General features: G+C 41.4%; 1 protein-coding gene across 1 annotated transcript in view; it reads left to right on the plus strand.

Annotated features, from left to right (window-relative positions):
* The window catches only part of LOC138967744 (cell surface glycoprotein 1-like), a 1,894-nt gene extending 90 nt beyond the window's left edge, over positions 1-1,804 (plus strand). The window contains exons 2-3 of the mRNA XM_070340399.1: positions 681-1,098; positions 1,405-1,804. Of these exons, the coding sequence (XP_070196500.1) occupies positions 681-1,098; positions 1,405-1,804 (818 nt within the window). The remainder of the gene's footprint in view (positions 1-680; positions 1,099-1,404) is intronic.
* The last annotated feature ends 16,895 nt before the right edge of the window (positions 1,805-18,699 follow it).

Here is an 18,699-nt window from a genome sequence, read left to right on the forward strand (position 1 = left end):
CCTTACTACGTCCATTGAGTTCATGGCCCTCCCCCGTCAAAATACATAAAAACACATGCAAGCACTACAGACTCCTAAAATTAGACTAAACAAGCACACGTCAATGGCTGTAATAAGCTAATTTCTCAAGGCAAGTGTTTGAGAGAGGCGTACGCACGTAATTAAGCTCACCTGTTCGTTTTCTACTCTTAGTCTATCGCTAGTAAAAGGAACAGAAATTCCCACTCCAGAAAACAACCCGTCGCCAGTAAAAGGAACAGAAATTCCCACTCCAGAAAGCAACCCGTCGCCAGTAAAAGGAACAGAAATTCGCACTCCAGAAAGCAACCCGTCGCCAGTAAAAGGAACAGAAATTCCCACTCCAGAAAGCAACCCTTCGCCAGTAAAAGGAACAGAAATTCCCACTCCAGAAAGCAACCCGTCGCCAGTAAAAGGAACAGAAATTCCCACTCCAGAAAGCAACCCTTCGCCAGTAAAAGGAACAGAAATTCCCACTCCAGAAAGCAACCCGTCGCCAGTAAAAGGAACAGAAATTCCCACTCCAGAAAGCAACCCGTCGCCAGTAAAAGGAACAGAAATTCCCACTCCAGAAAGCAACCCGTCGCCAGTAAAAGGAACAGAAATTCGCACTCCATAAAGCAACCCGTCGCCAGTAAAAGGAACATAAATTCTCACTCCAGAATGCAACCCGTCGCCAGTAAAAGAAACAGAAATTCCCACTCCAGAAAGCAACCCGTCGCCAGTAAAAGGAACAGAAATTCCCACTCCAGAATGCAACCCGTCACCAGTAAAAGGAACAGAAATTCCCACTCCAGAAAGCAACCCGTCGTCAGTAAAAGGAACAGAAATTCCCACTCCAGAAAGCAACCCGTCGCCAGTAAAAGGAACAGAAATTCCTACTCCAGAAAGCAACCCGTCGCCAGTAAAAGGAACAGAAATTCCCACTCCAGAAAGCAACCCGTCGGCAGTAAAAGGAACAGAAATTCCCACTCCAGAAAGCAACCCGTCGGCTGTAAAAGGAACAGAAATTCCCACTCCAGAAAGCAACCCGTCGGCTGTAAAAGGAACAGAAATTCCCACTCCAGAAAGCAACCCGTCGTCAGTATAAGGAACAGAAATTCCCACTCCAGAAAGCAACCCGTCGCCAGTAAAAGGAACAGAAATTCTCACTCCAGAATGCAACCCGTCGCCAGTAAAAGAAACAGAAATTCCCACTCCAGAAAGCAACCCGTCGCCAGTAAAAGGAACAGAAATTCCCACTCCAGAATGCAACCCGTCGCCAGTAAAAGGAACAGAAATTCCCACTCCAGAATGCAACCCGTCGCCAGTAAAAGGAACAGAAATTCCCACTCCAGAAAGCAATCCGTCGCCAGTAAAATGAACAGAAATTCCCACTCCATAAAGCAACCCGTCGCCAGTAAAAGGAACAGAAATTCTCACTCCAGAATGCAACCCGTCGCCAGTAAAAGAAACAGAAATTCCCACTCCAGAAAGCAACCCGTCGCCAGTAAAAGGAACAGAAATTCCCACTCCAGAATGCAACCCGTCGCCAGTAAAAGGAACAGAAATTCCCACTCCAGAAAGCAACCCGTCGCCAGTAAAAGGAACAGAAATTCCCACTCCAGAAAGCAATCCGTCGCCAGTAAAAGGAACAGAAATTCCCACTCCAGAAAGCAACCCGTCGCCAGTAAAAGGAACAGAAATTCCCACTCCAGAAAGCAACCCGTCGCCAGTAAAAGGAACAGAAATTCCCACTCCAGAAAGCAACCCGTCGGCTGTCGACTTCTGTGATGATTGTGTCTAAGTGGAATAATGGTTTTATTCCGCTTAATGTTAGGACGGTTAACACGAGCAAGGCCTCTGTTTTAAAACCCTTACTTATTAGACTCGCGTTTCCCCCGGAATCAGAGTATGACTGCCTGCATGGCGAGTCGACAACGCCGTCGAGTGAACGTTGGATCGAGTCGCATTCTACGAATGCAGAAGAAGAAGAAGAAGAAGAAGAAGAAGAAGAAGAAGAAGAAGAAGAAGAAGAAGAAGAAGAAGAAGAAGAAGAAGAAGAAGAAGAAGAAGAAGAAGAAGAAGAAGAAGAAGAAGAAGAAGAAGAAGAAGAAGAAGAAGGAAAAAAAAAGAAAAAAAAAAGACTCTGTCAAAGATATCATTGTCTCAGATGTTTTCTTCAAAGTTTCACAAGTTTTACCTCCATTTTGAGACTCCTACTTGTCAGAATTAAGAGGTCTTAAACCAGGTTCCAGTGTACCGCCGGCCTCGCGAGTGCAGAGCTGGGCGCCACTAAGTTAGGTTGTTTACCGGGTCAGGGGGGACAACTGCAGGTAAACACCACAAGGTGCACCCCTGGCTTATTGCTTTGGATTAACGAAGGCAAAACACGGTACTGACTTTATTAGCTGTGTGTGTGATGAGTTCCGTGTCTTGTGGTGGCTTAGAAACAGCATTACCTTTATAACCCTTCGTTGTTTTTTCCTTTCACCCTCTGCTGCCGTTCCTCCTTTCTAAAGGCTGTCCATAATTGAGCCCGAAGTTGACTTTGCAAAAACTTCGCGAAGTCTTTTTACAGAAAATTCAGTGGTAAAGCTTCGTGCAGCGAGCTTCGTGAAGTAGACTTTGCTCAATTCATTTCAGGCTTTAGAACCAACATTGATGCTTGGGTAATGATTTGATTTGATATCTGTTGCTTTTTGGGTCCAGCGGACCATAAAGGCCAAATCAGGACCCCTTAGCTAATGATGGTCCAACCAGACTTTTATATATATTATATATATTAGAGTTAATTATAGAACACCCTGACGAAGGCCACGAGGCCGAAATATTGGTGAAAACGTGAAGGCTTCTTTTGGTTATTTTTTCCATATTTGTTTGTATATAATGTTTTTAACGCCCCCACAATGCTATTGGCCGTTTGTAAGCCTTTAAGCTGAGGTCGTACTCAAAAACGTGATGCATTAGCAAGTAATTGTGTTTAAATGGTTGTATAGTGCTTCCGTTGGGAGATGATTTGCCTTGCTGATTTTTGGAGACGAACAGCACACACAGAGGCTAGGAGTCTTCTGAAGAGATGAAACTTCAACAAGTCTCGTAAGGCGAAATTACTACATTTAGTCAAGCTGTCGAACTCACGGGATGAAACTGAACGCACTGTATTTTTTCACCAAGACAGTACAGCTTTGTCAATCCCCGCGTGAAGGAAATCGCTCACCTCCCACGTGCAAAACGTAGTGATATTGACACGCCAGATTAGCGCGGTAGCGTATTGTGCTAAGCAGGAAAGCGCGCTTGTCTGTATTCTTGTTAACTTTCTGAGCTTGTTTTGAATACAACCTATCATATCTATATGTTTTTGGAATCAGGAAATGATAAAGAATAAAATGAAATCATTTTTGGATCGATTTCCTAAATTTTAATCGTAAGATTAATTGATCTATTTTCGTTAATTGTGATCACATTTTAAGAGTAAACATGACATATGTATATATTTTTAGATTCAGAATGTGATGAAGAATACGATGCAATCAATTTTAAATCTGTTTGCGAAAAATCGATTTTAATGACAACTTTAATGAGCAAACTCATTAATTAATTGTTAAGCCTTCAAGCTGAAATGCAATACTAAAGTCCGGGATACGTCGAAGATTACTTGACCAAAATTTCAACCAATTTGGTTGAAAAATGAGAGCGTGACAGTGCCGCCTCAACTTTCACGAAAAGCCGGATATGACGTCATCAAAGACATTTATCAAAAAAATAAAAATAAACGTCTGGAGATACCATACTCAGGATCTCTCATGTCAAGTTTCATGAAGATCGGTCCAGTAGTTTTCTCTGAATCGCTCTTCACACACTCACACACACACACCACACCCTCGTCTCGATTCCCCCCTCTACGTTAAAACATTTAGTCAAAACTTGACTAAATGTAAAAAGAAACGTCATCGTTTAAGTCGATGTTTCACCACGTCGCACTGTGATAAATGTAACGCATAAGCCTTATTGCTTGACTATAGTATACTTACTTCTGCAGCTACAGGATAGGATTGTACAAGATAACACTCAAGACATTGTTAAAACTGCGTCATAAGTTTTGTTTGGCATGTCTGTAAACAAATCGGTTTGAACTACACATTAATATAATCTACGTCTTGAACAATCAAATGCAAATTTGTCTTGCGGGAGTGATCCATATTCGTTTTTGATGCCCAAGTAGATGTATCCTAAGCGAAAAGCTTCGGATCGAAAGAAACATCTTCTCATCAAACATGATTATTCAAGTTTAATCTGCAGCTTTAAGCGTTATATGATTTCTTGTATGGCTGGAGAATTCTGAATGAGAGTCTTAAAGAGGGTAAAGACATTTGAATACTACTTGCACACACGCGCAAAAACACACTCGCGCGCGAGCAGAGACAAACACAAACAAAGACACACTCACACACACACACACACACACACACACACACACACACAGACACACACACACACACACGCACGCACACACACACACACACACACACACACACACACACGCACGCACGCATATACACACACACACACACACACACACACACACACACGCACGCATGCACGAACAAACAAACAGACACGCGCGCGGACACGCACGTACGCACGCATCTTTGCATGCTCATATTCATTGAATTGGTTCTTTTTGTATGTATCGCTTTCTTCATTCAATCATTCATTTATGTATTAATGTATACATTATTCATTCATTTATTCATTTCCCTATATTTATATCTATTTATTGATTTGCTTTTTTTCATTCATTACATTTAGTCAAGTTTTGACTAAAATGTTTTAACATAGAGGGGGAATCGAGACGAGGGTCGTGGTGTATGTGTGTGTGTCTGTCTGTCTGTGCGTGTGTGTGTGTAGAGCGATTTAGACCAAACTACTGGACCGATCTTTATGAAATTTGACATGAGAGTTTCTGGGAATGATATCCCCGGAGGTTTTTTTCTTTGTTTCGATAAATACTTTTGATGACGTCATATCCGGCTTTTTGTAAAAGTTGAGGCGGCACTGTCACACCCTCATTTTTCAATCAAATTGATTGACATTTTTTGTAAAGCGATCTTCGACGAAGGCCGGACTTTGGTATTGCATTTCAGCTTGGTGGCTTAAAAATTAATTGATGACTTTGGTCATTAAAAATCTAAAAATTGTAATAATTTTTTTTTTAATATAAAACGATCCAAATTTACGTTCATCTTATTCTACATCATTTCTTGATTCCAAAAACATATAAATATATTAAAGACAAGCTCTGAAAACTAAAAATATAAAAATTATGATCAAAATTAAATTTCCGAAATCGATTTAAAAACAATTTCATCTTATTCCTTGTCGGTTCCTGATTCCAAAAACATATAGATATGATATGTTTGGACTAAAAACACGCTCAGAAAGTTAAAACGATAAGAGGTACAGAAAAGCGTGCTATGCAGCACAGCGAAACCACTACCGCGCTGAACAGGCTCGTCACTTTCACTCCGTTTTGCACAAGCGGCGGACTACGGTCATTGTGAAAAAATGCAGTGCGTTCAGTTTCATTCTGTGAGTTCCACAGCTTGACTAAATGTAGTAATTTCGCCTTACGCGACTTGTTCATTTATTCCCTCATTCCTTCACTAAGTCATTTATTCATTCATTTGTTCTATTTCATTTACTTATTCATTATTTCATTTCCTCTCTGGGTCTTTCTTCTTTGTCTATCGAACTCGCTCACGCACTTCGCTACCACTCCTTCCTTCTCACACTTTCTCCCAACCTTTTGACACAGAGAAAAACGAATGACGATAATATAAACGTATGATGAAAGCTCCTGTGTTAGTTGCAGCATAACGTAATGACTTTCACACTCGTTACGGAGTGGCGAATAGCATTTGCACGTGCTGCACGCATCGTTACCACAACGTTTGACCCAGTCACCTCACAAACACTGTTTGTTTTGAACATCTTGGTGCACAGTGTTGCTTTCCCTAAGATCTTAGTGTTTTTGTCATTTTGTTGAAAAGGTTATAATTATATATATATATTTTTTTAAATGATAGGGTTTGGCTCTGTTTTTTTCTTCAGGTGAGTTGAAATTGCTTCTGTAGACTGTGTTTTTGCCATGCAGTTATAGAGAAAGGACACGACAAGAGAGAGAGAGAGAGAGAGAGAGAGAGAGAGAGAGAGAGAGAGAGAGAGAGAGAGGGGGGGAGAGAGAGAGAGAGAGAGAGAGGAGAGAGAGAGAGAGAGAGCGAGCGAGAGACAGAGAGAGGCAGAGAGAGATAGAGAGAGGCAGAGAAATAGAGAAGGTGGGGGGGGTGGGGGGGGGGGGGGCAGACAGACACAAAAACAGACACAGAGAAAATAGATTTACTTAGTGTGTCTTTATCTGGGATTAGAGGTATTTTTGCCTTATGTAAAGAGCCGCAGCTTTTAGTGTAATAATAATAAGAGGGTGTTTATTTTAAAATAAAATCATGATGATGACTTTCCTGAAGTAAGACCGGTGAACCATCCGATTTTGACCGCCGGAAACTTTGACCGAAGGGTTGTTCTGGACTAGTCAAGTATGACTCCCTAGTCAGAAGTAATTAAACTAAACTAAACTAGTCTGATTCCCTCGGCAAGGTTGACTGGTGGTCATAATGTCCTATAACACCGGTGCCACGGGATTTTATTACGGGGTTTCTGATTTACATTCATCCTTCTTTCCTCTTTTATCACGCTGCGATTAAACATGCAGAGATGACCTCTTTCGTGGTCAAATATGTAAATTGATCGTGGTAAAGAGGTATTCACAACCTAGACATGTAGAAACAGTATTTTCTCTTGTGCATAATAATACTAGCGTACACAGATATATATTCATACACTGGTCACGGGAAGACTTAATCGTTCGATCTCTAGAGCTTATATTCGATTTACTTCTGCTACCCCCAACCCCCCCCCCCCCCCACCCCCCCCACCACACACACACACACACACACTCCCCCGACAATGTAGTATAACTGCCTAAATGGTGGGAGGCGGGGGAGGGCCAAGCACGTTATATCCCGCGTGTTACTTGCAGTCAAAGAACAGGGAAAACAAAATATTAAGAAACTTCTGCGATTTACCTACATCAAAACACATGCCTGTAGTGCTAGATCCAATATCCTACACGTCAACATCTGAGCTAGTTCGGTACATTCAGGGAAAAAGCAACTCGATTTATATTTTTCGATGTTTCTGACAATCGGAACGCTATCCCATAGTCTCGGCTGTACAAGCTACATACTAACAGGAAAACCATTAGAGTCACTAAGTGCAATCTTTTCCGGTGGTAGTCAAAACAAGACAACGACGATTCCTCATGAATATGTATGAAGGTGTAAATCAAATTAAGTGTTCCGTTTCTCTGTATGGACAACCTAGACATGTCCATGACACAATCTGATTTTAAAGCTATTTCGTCGCGGCTGAGCTATGAATGACATTTTGTCTTCTCGTGTCAGTTTCGATCAGTAATCATTTTATCAAATCATATAATCTCCGTCTCCTTTTATGCAGCCCAGAGAGAGAGATAAAAAGAGAGAGATTGAGAGAGAGAGAGAGAGAGAGAGAGAGAGAGAGAGAGAGAGAGAGAGAGAGTGACTGAGAGAGAGAGAGAGAGAGAGAGAGAGAGAGAGAGAGAGAGAGAGAGAGAGAGAGAGAGAGAGAGAGAGAGAGAGAGAGACACACACGACATTCTCTGTCCTATTTCAACGAAGTTCTTCTTCAGAGGACTGTTTCAGACCCGACCCATGCATATTCGGAAGAAACAAGTTTTTGAGCGAGTGTCATTAGTTTTGTTTTCTGTGTTTTGGTTTCAGGACAGCTCAAAGTGTGCAGACCTATGAAAAAGGTGTAATTTTGTTTGTCAGGTTTTGTGCGTTACAATTAAGTTCAGAATCCTGAAACGCAAGAGTTGAGGGGATTGACGGTTGTATTCATGTATTTCCCTAGCCATCAATACTTGTTGTTGTGTTTTTTGTTTTCTTTTTGTCATCTCAACGACTGCATACATTATAAACAACAACAACGAAAACAATACAATATAGTACAAATCGAAAGAAAACAAGGCAAACAAACCCACAAACAAGCCGGGCTTGCGCGGTTCCTTGTGTTTCTGTGGTGGTGTTTAATGTGGAAACAGCAAGAGCTTGTTTTATCATGCACAATTGACGGGCACAATTGCACAACGTCATTACATGAAATGTGGAGCGTTTGTGACTGCAAGCGATTGTTTCACTCGTCTGATCCATCCTATTCCGCTGCCACACATCTATACTGTTAAAACGAAACTCGAAACTCGTTTAGCGGGATGGACAGCAATCATCAAAATTGGTCTTGAATTCATATAATGATGGACGTATTAGCTTTTTTGTATTGTCAGTTTCGATTTTTGAAGAGATTTTGGCGTCAAGATTGTTGAAAGTCAAAGACCCGACGCCGGGATGTCACCACCGTTATCTCGCCGTAATATCTGTTTTCTTCCTTTCGTACTATACTATTTTCTTTTTTGTTTTTATCGGCTCTTCTTTTGCGTTTCTGTCTTTACAGTGTTTAAGGTTCTTTCTGTATGGTCGACTGTAGACGTATGCTTGAAAGTCTCGACAAGGCTTTTTACACCCCCGGTATAGGGGTGTGTATAGGATTCGGTCGATGTGTTTGTTTGTTTGTTTGTTTGTGTGTGTGTTTGTGTTCGCATATAGATCTCAAGAATGAACGGACCGATCGTCACCAAACTTGGTGAACAGGTTGTATACATTCCTGAGACGGTCCTTACAAAAATTGGGACCAGTCAAACACACGGTTAGGGAGTTATTGGTGGATTAAGATTCTACAAGGACTTATAGAGGGACATATTAATGGTCAAAGGGAAATAACCTTCTCAGTTGGTGGCAGTGAGAATGGGTGCAGTGAGAATGGTTATTTCCCTTTGACCAACGGGGGTGTTTTTCCTACCTCGAAGGAATTTCTTGTCTTTTTTGTTTTTATCGGCTCTTCTTTTGCGTTTCTGTCTTTACAGTGTTTAAGGTTCTTTCTGTGTGGTCGACTGTAGACGTATGCTTGAAAGTCTCGACAAGGCTTTTTGTATGTGTCTTCATCAGAGGGAACCTCCTTTGCTAAATGAATACCGTACAATCATCAAACGTGGCCATTTATATAATGGTAGACATATCGACTGTTGCTGTGCCTTTGCTGATTTCCATGGAAGAATTTCAAGCGAAAGGGTGTTGAGATTCGTATATTCGCTGCCAAGATGTACCAAAAGCAAACCGCTGTCTCCTGTTTTAGTGAACAGTTTTCCTTTAAAGGCACAGTCATTCCCGCGAAATCGATTGTGCTCACCAAATGTGTCCAGAATTGTGCACGTGATAAGACCATCCCTTCATTTGCACACACACCGAAAATCAACTGCCTGGCAGCTACCTGTGCAGGGTGAGAACTATTTTATGAGTTAGTTCTGCAGATTGTCACTTTTAACAGTTACACAATCAATTCACCCCACAACAAAAAGTCTGCGCTCTGCACACAATGCACCCAGGCAGTTGATATTTAATATAACACGGAGGGATGATTTTATCCCACGTAACAGCCTGGATATATCTGAGATGGTGAACAGAACCGCGTGCACGGGAAGGACTCTCCCTTTGATTTTCTCGGATTTTTTTCTTGGTTTGAATGTGTCTTTTTTCTATCGTTTCTTATATTTTTAACATTTTTTCTTCCCTAAGTTCTTCCTTTTTTTTGTATACACTTCAGGGGAAACCCACTTAGCAAAATGGATACCAATCATCAAATGTTGTCATTAGGATAATGGTGGACATATCAGCTTTTGTTGTGTCATTTTGTTATGTCCACGGTAGAGTGTTGGCGAGAGGGTGTTGATCGAGTTTCGACGATCGGACGTCGGGATGTCTCAAATTCGCACCATGCTATCTCACGTGTTAATCAACAGTTTCCCTGCAGTGAACTCCGATTTTTCTTGTTTGCTTGTTTGTTTGTTTGATTGTTTGCGTCTTTCTTTTCCTTTTGTTCTCGCCTTGTGTGTTTTGTTGTTGTTCATTCATTTTTATCTTGTTTGAATGATTTTGCATTTTTATAAATGTGACTGACTGACTCACTTGTGATCCATCTGCGGCAACGCTAAGAAAGAACAAATTGCAAGGGGGTCAGTGACGGTTTGGGGCAATTTGATTGGTCGGCTTTATTCCTGAAGGGTTTTCCCACAATTCCATTGTCGGCGGGTGATCCGGTTTTGCCCCGTGGGATCCCCGGTGGCCCGGGAGTTTATTACAAATTGCTTTCACGCGCCAATGCACTGGAGATGCCAGCAAAGACAAGTAGTTATCGTACACACACACACATTATGTTGACTCTCTGTATCTGACCGTGTTTCTACACTGATGAAGAGGAATATGCTGCTAGAAATTGGAGAGTAATTTTTGTTCTGGGAGAGGAGAGCGAGAGACAACATATGGAATGAAAGTGGAGTAAGGAGAAAGTGAGGAGGGTGGAGCAGAGAGAGAGAGAGAGAGAGAGAGAGAGAGAGAGAGAGAGAGAGAGAGAGAGAGAGAGAGAGAGAGAGAGAGAGAGAGAGAGAGAGAGAGAGAGAGAGAGAGAGAGAGAGAGAGAGAGAGATTGATTGATTGATTGATTGATTAAACTTTATTACAGAAGGATGGAGATTTTAGGCATTGCCTAGTCTTACAATCTGTCCTTGCAAACAAAGACGAGAACAAAACAACACATGAAAAGAGTATAGGGACACTACGAATTTGACGAAACATACATATGGTAATAAGTAACATTCAAGGGAGAGGGAGAGAGAGAGAGAGAGAGAGAGAGAGAGAGAGAGAGAGAGAGAGAGAGAGAGAGAGAGAGAGAGAGAGAGAGAGAGAGAGAGAGAGAGAGAGAGAGAGAGAGATTTCATGTTTGGGATGTTAATATGCTTTCACACCCTCCCATCCCCCCACTCTCATCCCCTCCCCTTAAATTCACTGCATTCAACAAATAGCAACTTATGTATGGTCTTCAGGTTCACGGCTCATTTTTAAACTCTCCAATTATCAAACGCCCGCTTTGTGGCAGACATTCTGCTTTTTTAAACTAGTTATTATGGCAACTTTCACCACTTGTTCCGTCAACGGTTAGCCATTTTTATTTAGTTACGCACCTTGAATATGAAGCAAGGTTTATGAAATGAATTCAAGATCAAAGTCAATCATTTGAGTTTGCTTCCTTAACAACAAACTTGTATGGTTTTGTAATGTTTGGTAGCTTGCAATAGCCTCCTCGAATTTGGTACGTTATACCGGTCATGCCTATCGCAGACCAAGGTGGACTTTCAACAGTTGAAGTTCAGATTCACGTCTTCTTTTGTGGAGTGACTTAACTTAACACCAGAAGTTCAAGCTCAGATTCACGTTTAATTTTGAAACTACCCCCCGCGGGTTAGGGGGAAGAATTTACACGATGCTCCCCAGCATGTCGTAAGAGGCGACTAACGGATTCTGTTTCTCCTTTTACCCTTGTTAAGTGTTTCTTGTATAGAATATAGTCAATGTTTGTAAAGATTTTAGTCAAGCAGTATGTAAGAAATGTTAGGTCCTTTGTACTGGAAACTTGCATTCTCCCAGTAAGGTCATAATTATATTGTACTACGTTGCAATTTTGTTATTAGTGCGTTTGTGAACAAGAAACAATTAACAAGTGGCTCTATCCCATCCCCCCCCCCTTTCCCCGTCGCGATATAACCTTGAACGGTTGAAAACGACGTTAAACACCAAATAAAGTAAAGTAAAGTAAATTTTGAAACTCCCAATAATCACCTGCCAACATTGCGTGTGACAGACAGCCTTTCATGTTCAATTGTCATTACGCGGTTCCAGACAAAAGTGATGGCCTTTTGGGAACCGGCCAGAGACATACCGTCTGTGGGGAGAAACTATTTCCGATATTGTGAGGACACTTGAATTATTGCCCGGCGCAATCATGTTCGTGTTCTGGGTGAAAGCGAGGTTGCAGCTGGAAAATGCAAGAGGTATTGCAGATGGTGTGGGAAATCTTTCATACAAACTATCCCTTAGAGAACCGGGGCGAAGACGTGTAACCAGAAAAAGTAAATGAAATATTGCCCCCAGTAGGCCGGTTGCTGGTAAGCTTGGCCCATATAGAACAGTGAACATATAAGAATTGCAGAATTCTCTTCTTGGTACAGAGGAAAGCTGTTGCAATGGATGAAATGCAAATGGTCCTTTCACGCCTTAAGAATGGCCTTCTTGTGGGTTTTGCTGGCTAGCGAAAACGATCGGATTAAAGGATTATATTTTGCAAATGATATCTGAGTATGTGTGATAGAACCAGTCTTGTTGTAGCTGCATGGTTTTGGTGGGAGCAGCGATAATGATGACAGTTGTGTTGCTGGTCGTGTAGTTGTTTGTGTTGGTCCTTCTTTCACTTCTTCTACAACCCACAGCTGAGTATAACAAAACTAAAAGCACGCCTACCTCCACCCCAACAAACAAACAAGAAAACAAAACACTAAAAATAAACAGAAAAAAACACGTAATCAATCAAACAAGCAAAACAAAAACAACAAGACCTAGTCTTATCTTTTCATCTGCTTCTTTTCTTCAGTCATCACAAACAGAGACACGTGATAGCCTGGCATCTTCCTCGATCAATGCACTTCAACGTTTCTGTTTCCGTTTCTCAAGTGCACTAGATAACTAGCCGCCAACAAGACTTCAGTGCTTTAGATGTGTACATCGATTTCGTCTGGTTTGCGGATTAGCAGAAACTGAACGCCAACCAAGAAGTTTAAACCTAGGTTTGAAACAGAGACAGTAGCCTCATTTGAATGCAAAGTTTGTAATGAAATGGGGAAAGTTTGTCGAGGTGTTTGGGGAAGGCTGGTTTTTCTCTCTCGGACTGTCGGTAATTACTTTGGGATTTAAAGTAGGACAGGAAGCCTGTGGTATCACCATTGACTTTCATGTCTGCTACAAATAATGAATGTTATGAAACTTCTTTTAAACTGTGAATAAGTTTCAGAGTGTATAATTGAGACAGAAATGAAAACTACAATTGTCGCCAAAGAATGCCAAGCCTTTGAATAAATTGACCTTTATGTGTATCTACTTTTTACTTGGTGGGGGGGGGGGGGGCGGTTTCTTTTCGTACGAATCAAATTTGAACCCAAAAAAAACACTGGGTGTTGACAAACTGGATATTCGCTATGGTATACTATCCGGATAAGCTTTACAACTTTTGAGGGAAATGGCAGCATACAAATCAATCCCACTATGCATGCAGAGAAAATACAATACTGTCCTCCTGCGATAGCCAAGATACCGGGTAAAAAAGGAAATTGGTATCGGTACCCAAAACCAGGATCGAAGAGAAAAGTTTGAAACAGTCTGCGAAGTTGTCAAGTCGGTATTTGTCGGTGAAACACAACCTAGGGGAGGGGGAGGGGGAGGAGGCGGGGTGGGGTGGGGTGGGGGGTGGGGGGGTGGGGGGGGGGGTGGGGGCGTAGGTGGGTGTATCTGTTTCACGACTTCATTGGATGGTCTCCTGGCCCTCCCATGGAAATGATTGAACTCTTCTTCCCTTGGGTGTAGTTCCTGGGATCCATAGATTTGACCCTGTTTCTTCTGCTCACAGAAATTTGGCCAACAGTGTTGTCTCGTTTGGCCTTCCATACCGAGTGATCGAATACTTCTGTGTCAATTGGCTTGGTCCCCAATGGCTCGCCATAGCTGTGACTTAATATCCGTAGAGTGTAGTGCTGACGTAATGCTGCTTTCAATCAATCAATCAATATGAGGCTTATATCGCGCGTATTCCGTGGGTACAGTTCTAAGCGCAGGGATTTTTATTTTTTTATTTTGTTTAAATTTTATTTTATGCAATTTATATCGCGCACATATTCAAGGCGCAGGGATTTATTTATGCCGTGTGAGATGGAATTTTTTTACACAATACATCACGCATTCACATCGGCCAGCAGATCGCAGCCATTTCGGCGCATATCCTACTTTTCACTTTTTTTTTTTTTTTTTTTTTTTTTTGCTTTGACGTTCGCTGACTGGGATACAGGATTTTTGGCCTTTCTGAAAGTTTCTGAAGTGTCGTTCGTTCAGCTTTCTTCCTTTCTTTTCTTTCGTTCGTAAAATTGCATTTGATACTCCCCATACAATTTAATGTTGTCCTTTTCAGAGAGAAACAAAAGAGTACAATTGACTAAAGTCTAAAGTAAAATCATCTATTTCATTTCGCATTTTAAATGGTTAGACGTATTTAAATATGAAGATGAAACTCTCTTTTTGAACTTGAAATGTTTTCTTCATCAATGCACATGAATGTGTCACAGTATAACACTCATCCACAAAGAGCCTCTTCTTAGTCTCAAGCAATGCAATCGAGACAGGCCATTATCAACAGTTTGTCCAAGTGTGTGCCACGTTTGTCTCGGAAACCAATAAGCGAAAGACCGCAACACGGTGGCCTAGTGGTAAGGCGTCCGCCCAGTGAGCGGGAGGTCGTGGGTTCGAACCCCGGCCGGGTCATACCTAAGACTTTAAAATTGGCAATATATTGATGATGCCTGGCGTCTGGCATTATGGCGTTAGTGCTAGGACTGGTTGGTCCGGTGTCAGAATAATGTGACTGGGTGAGACATGAAGCCTGTGCTGCGACTTCTGTCTTGTGTGTGGCGCACGTTAAATGTCAAAGCAGCACCGCCCTGATATCACCCTTCGTGGTGGACTGGGCGTTAAGCAAACAAACAAACAAACAAACTAAGCGAAAGCTTCTTCTTCTAAGTTTTTCTGAGTTCCTGTGCATTGTGGAAACACATGTATCTCTTTGCTGTGATTTGATCCATCTTTCAGTCGGTCATCCCGTTTGCAAGGATTGATGATAGTTACGTAAAACATACAGGGAAGAATCGACTGCGAAAACCTCCTTTTGATGTACAGATTTGTTTTATTATATGCCACGATTGATTTCACTGGGGTGAGTGTCCGCTACGTTACTAGTAATCGCAGTTCCATGGAAAGACCCAACCTGTTGTTTTCACGCACGAGCTGTGCTTTGTATGCAGATTATTATGTATACAAAAACATTCTGTATCGCGTTCTCTTGTTATGCCTGTCTGTCTGTCTGTCTGTCTGTTTTTCTGTTTGTCTGTATGTCTATTTTTATATTTAGTCAAGTTTTGACTAAATATTTTAACATCGAGGGGGAATCGAAACGAGGGTCGTGGTGTATGTGCGTGTGTGCGTGTGTGCGTGTGTGCGTGTGTGTGTGTGTGTGTGTAGAGCGATTCAGACTAAACTACTGGACCGATCTTTATGAAATTTGACATGAGAGTTTCTGGGTATGAAATCCCCGAACGTTTGTTTCATTTTTTTGATAAATGTCTTTGATGACGTCATATCCGGCTTTTCGTGAAAGTTGAGGCGGCACTGTCACGCCCTCATTTTTCAACCAAATTGGTTCAAATTTTGGTCAAGTAATCTTCGACGAAGCCCGGACTTCGGTATTGCATTTCAGCTTGGTGGCTTAAAAATTAATTAATGACTTTGGCCATTAAAAATCGGAAAATTGTAAAAAAAAACAAAATTTATAAAACGATCCAAATTTACGTTTATCTTATTCTCCATCATTTGCTGATTCCAAAAACATATAAATATGTTATATTCGGATTAAAAACAAGCTCTGAAAATTAAATATATAAAAATTATTATCAAAATTAAATTGTCCAAATCAATTTAAAAACACTTTCATCTTATTCCTTGTCGGTTCCTGATTCCAAAAACATATAGATATGATATGTTTGGATTAAAAACACGCTCAGAAAGTTAAAACAAAGAGAGGTACAGAAAAGCGTGCTATCCTTCTTAGCGCAACTACTACCCCGCTCTTCTTGTCAATTTCACTGCCTTTGCCATGAGCGGTGGCCGGACGATGCTACGAGTAAAATGGCATTGCGTTCAGTTTCATTCTGTGAGTTCGACAGCTACTTGACTAAATATTGTATTTTCGCCTTACGCGACTTGTTTGTCTTTCTCTTCTTCCTGCCTTACTACTTTTCTTTATCCGTTCGATCCTTTCCGATTTTCTTTCCAGGTCTTACAAAGGCATTTTCGGTATGTCCGTATTTCACGTGTAACCGGAGATTGGTTGTTGTGCTAAAAGCAATGACAAGATTATGATCAATAATCAACAGTCGAATAGGCCTACCTATTATTTTTTACAGGTGGAACACAAAGAATCAATTACATGTAGTAACTTAACGCTGCGTTGAAATCTTGATGTTTCAAATGGGTGGCTAAATAGTTTACTTGTGAGAAAGTAAGGTTGTGTTTTTAAACCCTCTGTCCTTCATGTAAACGATCCGGGTCGCCAACTCAGGTCTGCCCAGGTTTTTTTTCCTGTGTTAAGTAAGACATTATGGGGTTAGTGCTAGGACTGGTTTGTCCGGTGTCAGAATAATGTGACTGGGTGAGACATGAAGCCTGTGCTGCGACTTCTGTCTTGTGTGTGGCGCATTATTTACCTTTAAGGTCCTGCGCTTCCGTTTCTGATTGAACTGATACTATCCAAGCAACACTTGTATATAAATAAGTGTAAACGATTTTTTTTTTAAACCCACCTGTATAGCACTTGATAAAACCGTCAAATGAAGTACACTAACATAAACCGAAGAGCAGCCAACCATTCAACCAACCAGTTAACCGACCATGATTTTTGTGTGTAAACAACAACAATATAGCAACCAGCAAATCAACCAGCCAGCCAAAAAGGCACACACGCAAGGAACACAATAGTTGCCAGGGTCACAGTAAACCACCTTAGGTCGACCTTTTGACATTGAAAACATTTCGATTTGTGTGGGTGGGGGGAGGAATCCATAAAGCGTGTGGGAGACAAAAGGCCTTATATACAGGGTGGGCCACAAAAAGAGGGACAAAATCAAACTCTCATATTTTCTAAGAAAATAATTGTTTCTTTCTGACCAGAATGTCCTTTGTTGTTGTTAACCACACTACCAGTGTTTCTGAACTTATCAACCAAGCGTGTGATAGTATGACGATGTGGTATTTTCTTTCCAGGGTGTTCGCGTCGAAACTGTCTTTGAACCAGAGTAGGCGACTTACAGTTCCACAATCTTGGTCCTCTCTTCGACGGAAAATGATCGTAGGGGTCCATTCTTCTGTCAGATAAAACTTACAGGTCTTCTGGATATATCACCTGAAAATCAGAAAGAAACAATTATTTTCTTAGAAAATATTAGAGTTTGATTTTGTCCCTCTTTTTGTGGCCCACGTCATCCAGCAGCGCGGGGCCTGGATTGAACATGTCATCAATTACTGACAAGAGCAACCAAATGTTCTTCGATTTCGAAATGCTTTGGTATAATAAAAATTTGAGATGTTGTCCACATCTGGTGAAAAAAATCTTGCGAAAATTCTTGTATTTGTAGAAACTATTACAGTTTCTTTTTGTCCTTCTTTTTGTGGTACACCCTGTACACGTACCTGGCTTGCCGCTTAAAGCTACATTGTGTGCCAACAAATCATTATTTGTTATTCGCAGTACAGTCCTTTCACATTGACAGTTGGCAAAATGTCGAACCTTCTTTTTAAATGCCAAAACGGTGTGTGCTTTTCTCACGTAGGGAGAAAGGTGACGAGAAGGAACTAAATGTACGTAGGAACACTACCAAAACTTTGATGTTCATTTCGGCAAATTTGCCGAAGAAAATAAATCCTCACAACATCCTTAACTCAGCAGGCAAAATGGTCACGGCGTCAAAACTACTGTTATGCCCATGTCAGCAAATTTGTCAAAGAGGATGCATTCGAGCAACATCGCCGATTCGTGAAAACTTTATTACCAATACCACTAAGTGGGACACATTTCATGGAGGAAAACACACTAAGTTGGTGTGTGTTTGAATTCTACTCCTTTCCTTAGATTGGTGAAGTAGCTAAAGGACTAGAGAGTTTTGCCTGCAATGAGCGCTTCTGGGGTGATAACGCGAGACAACTCCTGTGATCTTGCCGCGCGCGAGGTGGCGCCAGTTACCAGCCGAAAGAACGAAGGGGCATAACCTCACCAGAACCGACCATTGTCTGTTTACTGTATAAAATGCCCGACTTACACACGAACTGTTACCAAACCGATATGCTATTTGGGAACAATGCAAGCCGTTTTTACATTATTTTAGTCAAGTTTTGACTAAATGTTTTAACATAGAGGGGGGAATCGAGACGAGGGTCGTGGTGTATGTGTGTGTGTGTGTGTGTGTGTGTGTGTGTGTGTCTGTCTGTCTGTCTGTCTGTGTGTGTGTAGAGCGATTCAGACTAAACTACTGGGCCGATCTTTATGAAATTTGACATGAGAGTTCCTGGGTATGATATCCCCGGACGTTTTTTTCTTTTTTGCGATAGATACCTTTGATGACGTCATATCCGGCTTTTTGTAAAAGTTGAGGCGGCACTGTCACACCCTCATTTTTCAATCAAATTGATTGAAATTTTGGCAAAGCAATCTTCGACAAAAGCCGGGGTTGGGTATTGCATTACAGCTTGGTGGCTTAAAAACTAATGAGTGAGTTTGGTCATTAAAAATCGG

Source organism: Littorina saxatilis, linkage group LG5 (assembly GCF_037325665.1).
Source record: "Littorina saxatilis isolate snail1 linkage group LG5, US_GU_Lsax_2.0, whole genome shotgun sequence".
In the NCBI taxonomy this organism is placed as follows: domain Eukaryota; kingdom Metazoa; phylum Mollusca; class Gastropoda; order Littorinimorpha; family Littorinidae; genus Littorina; species Littorina saxatilis.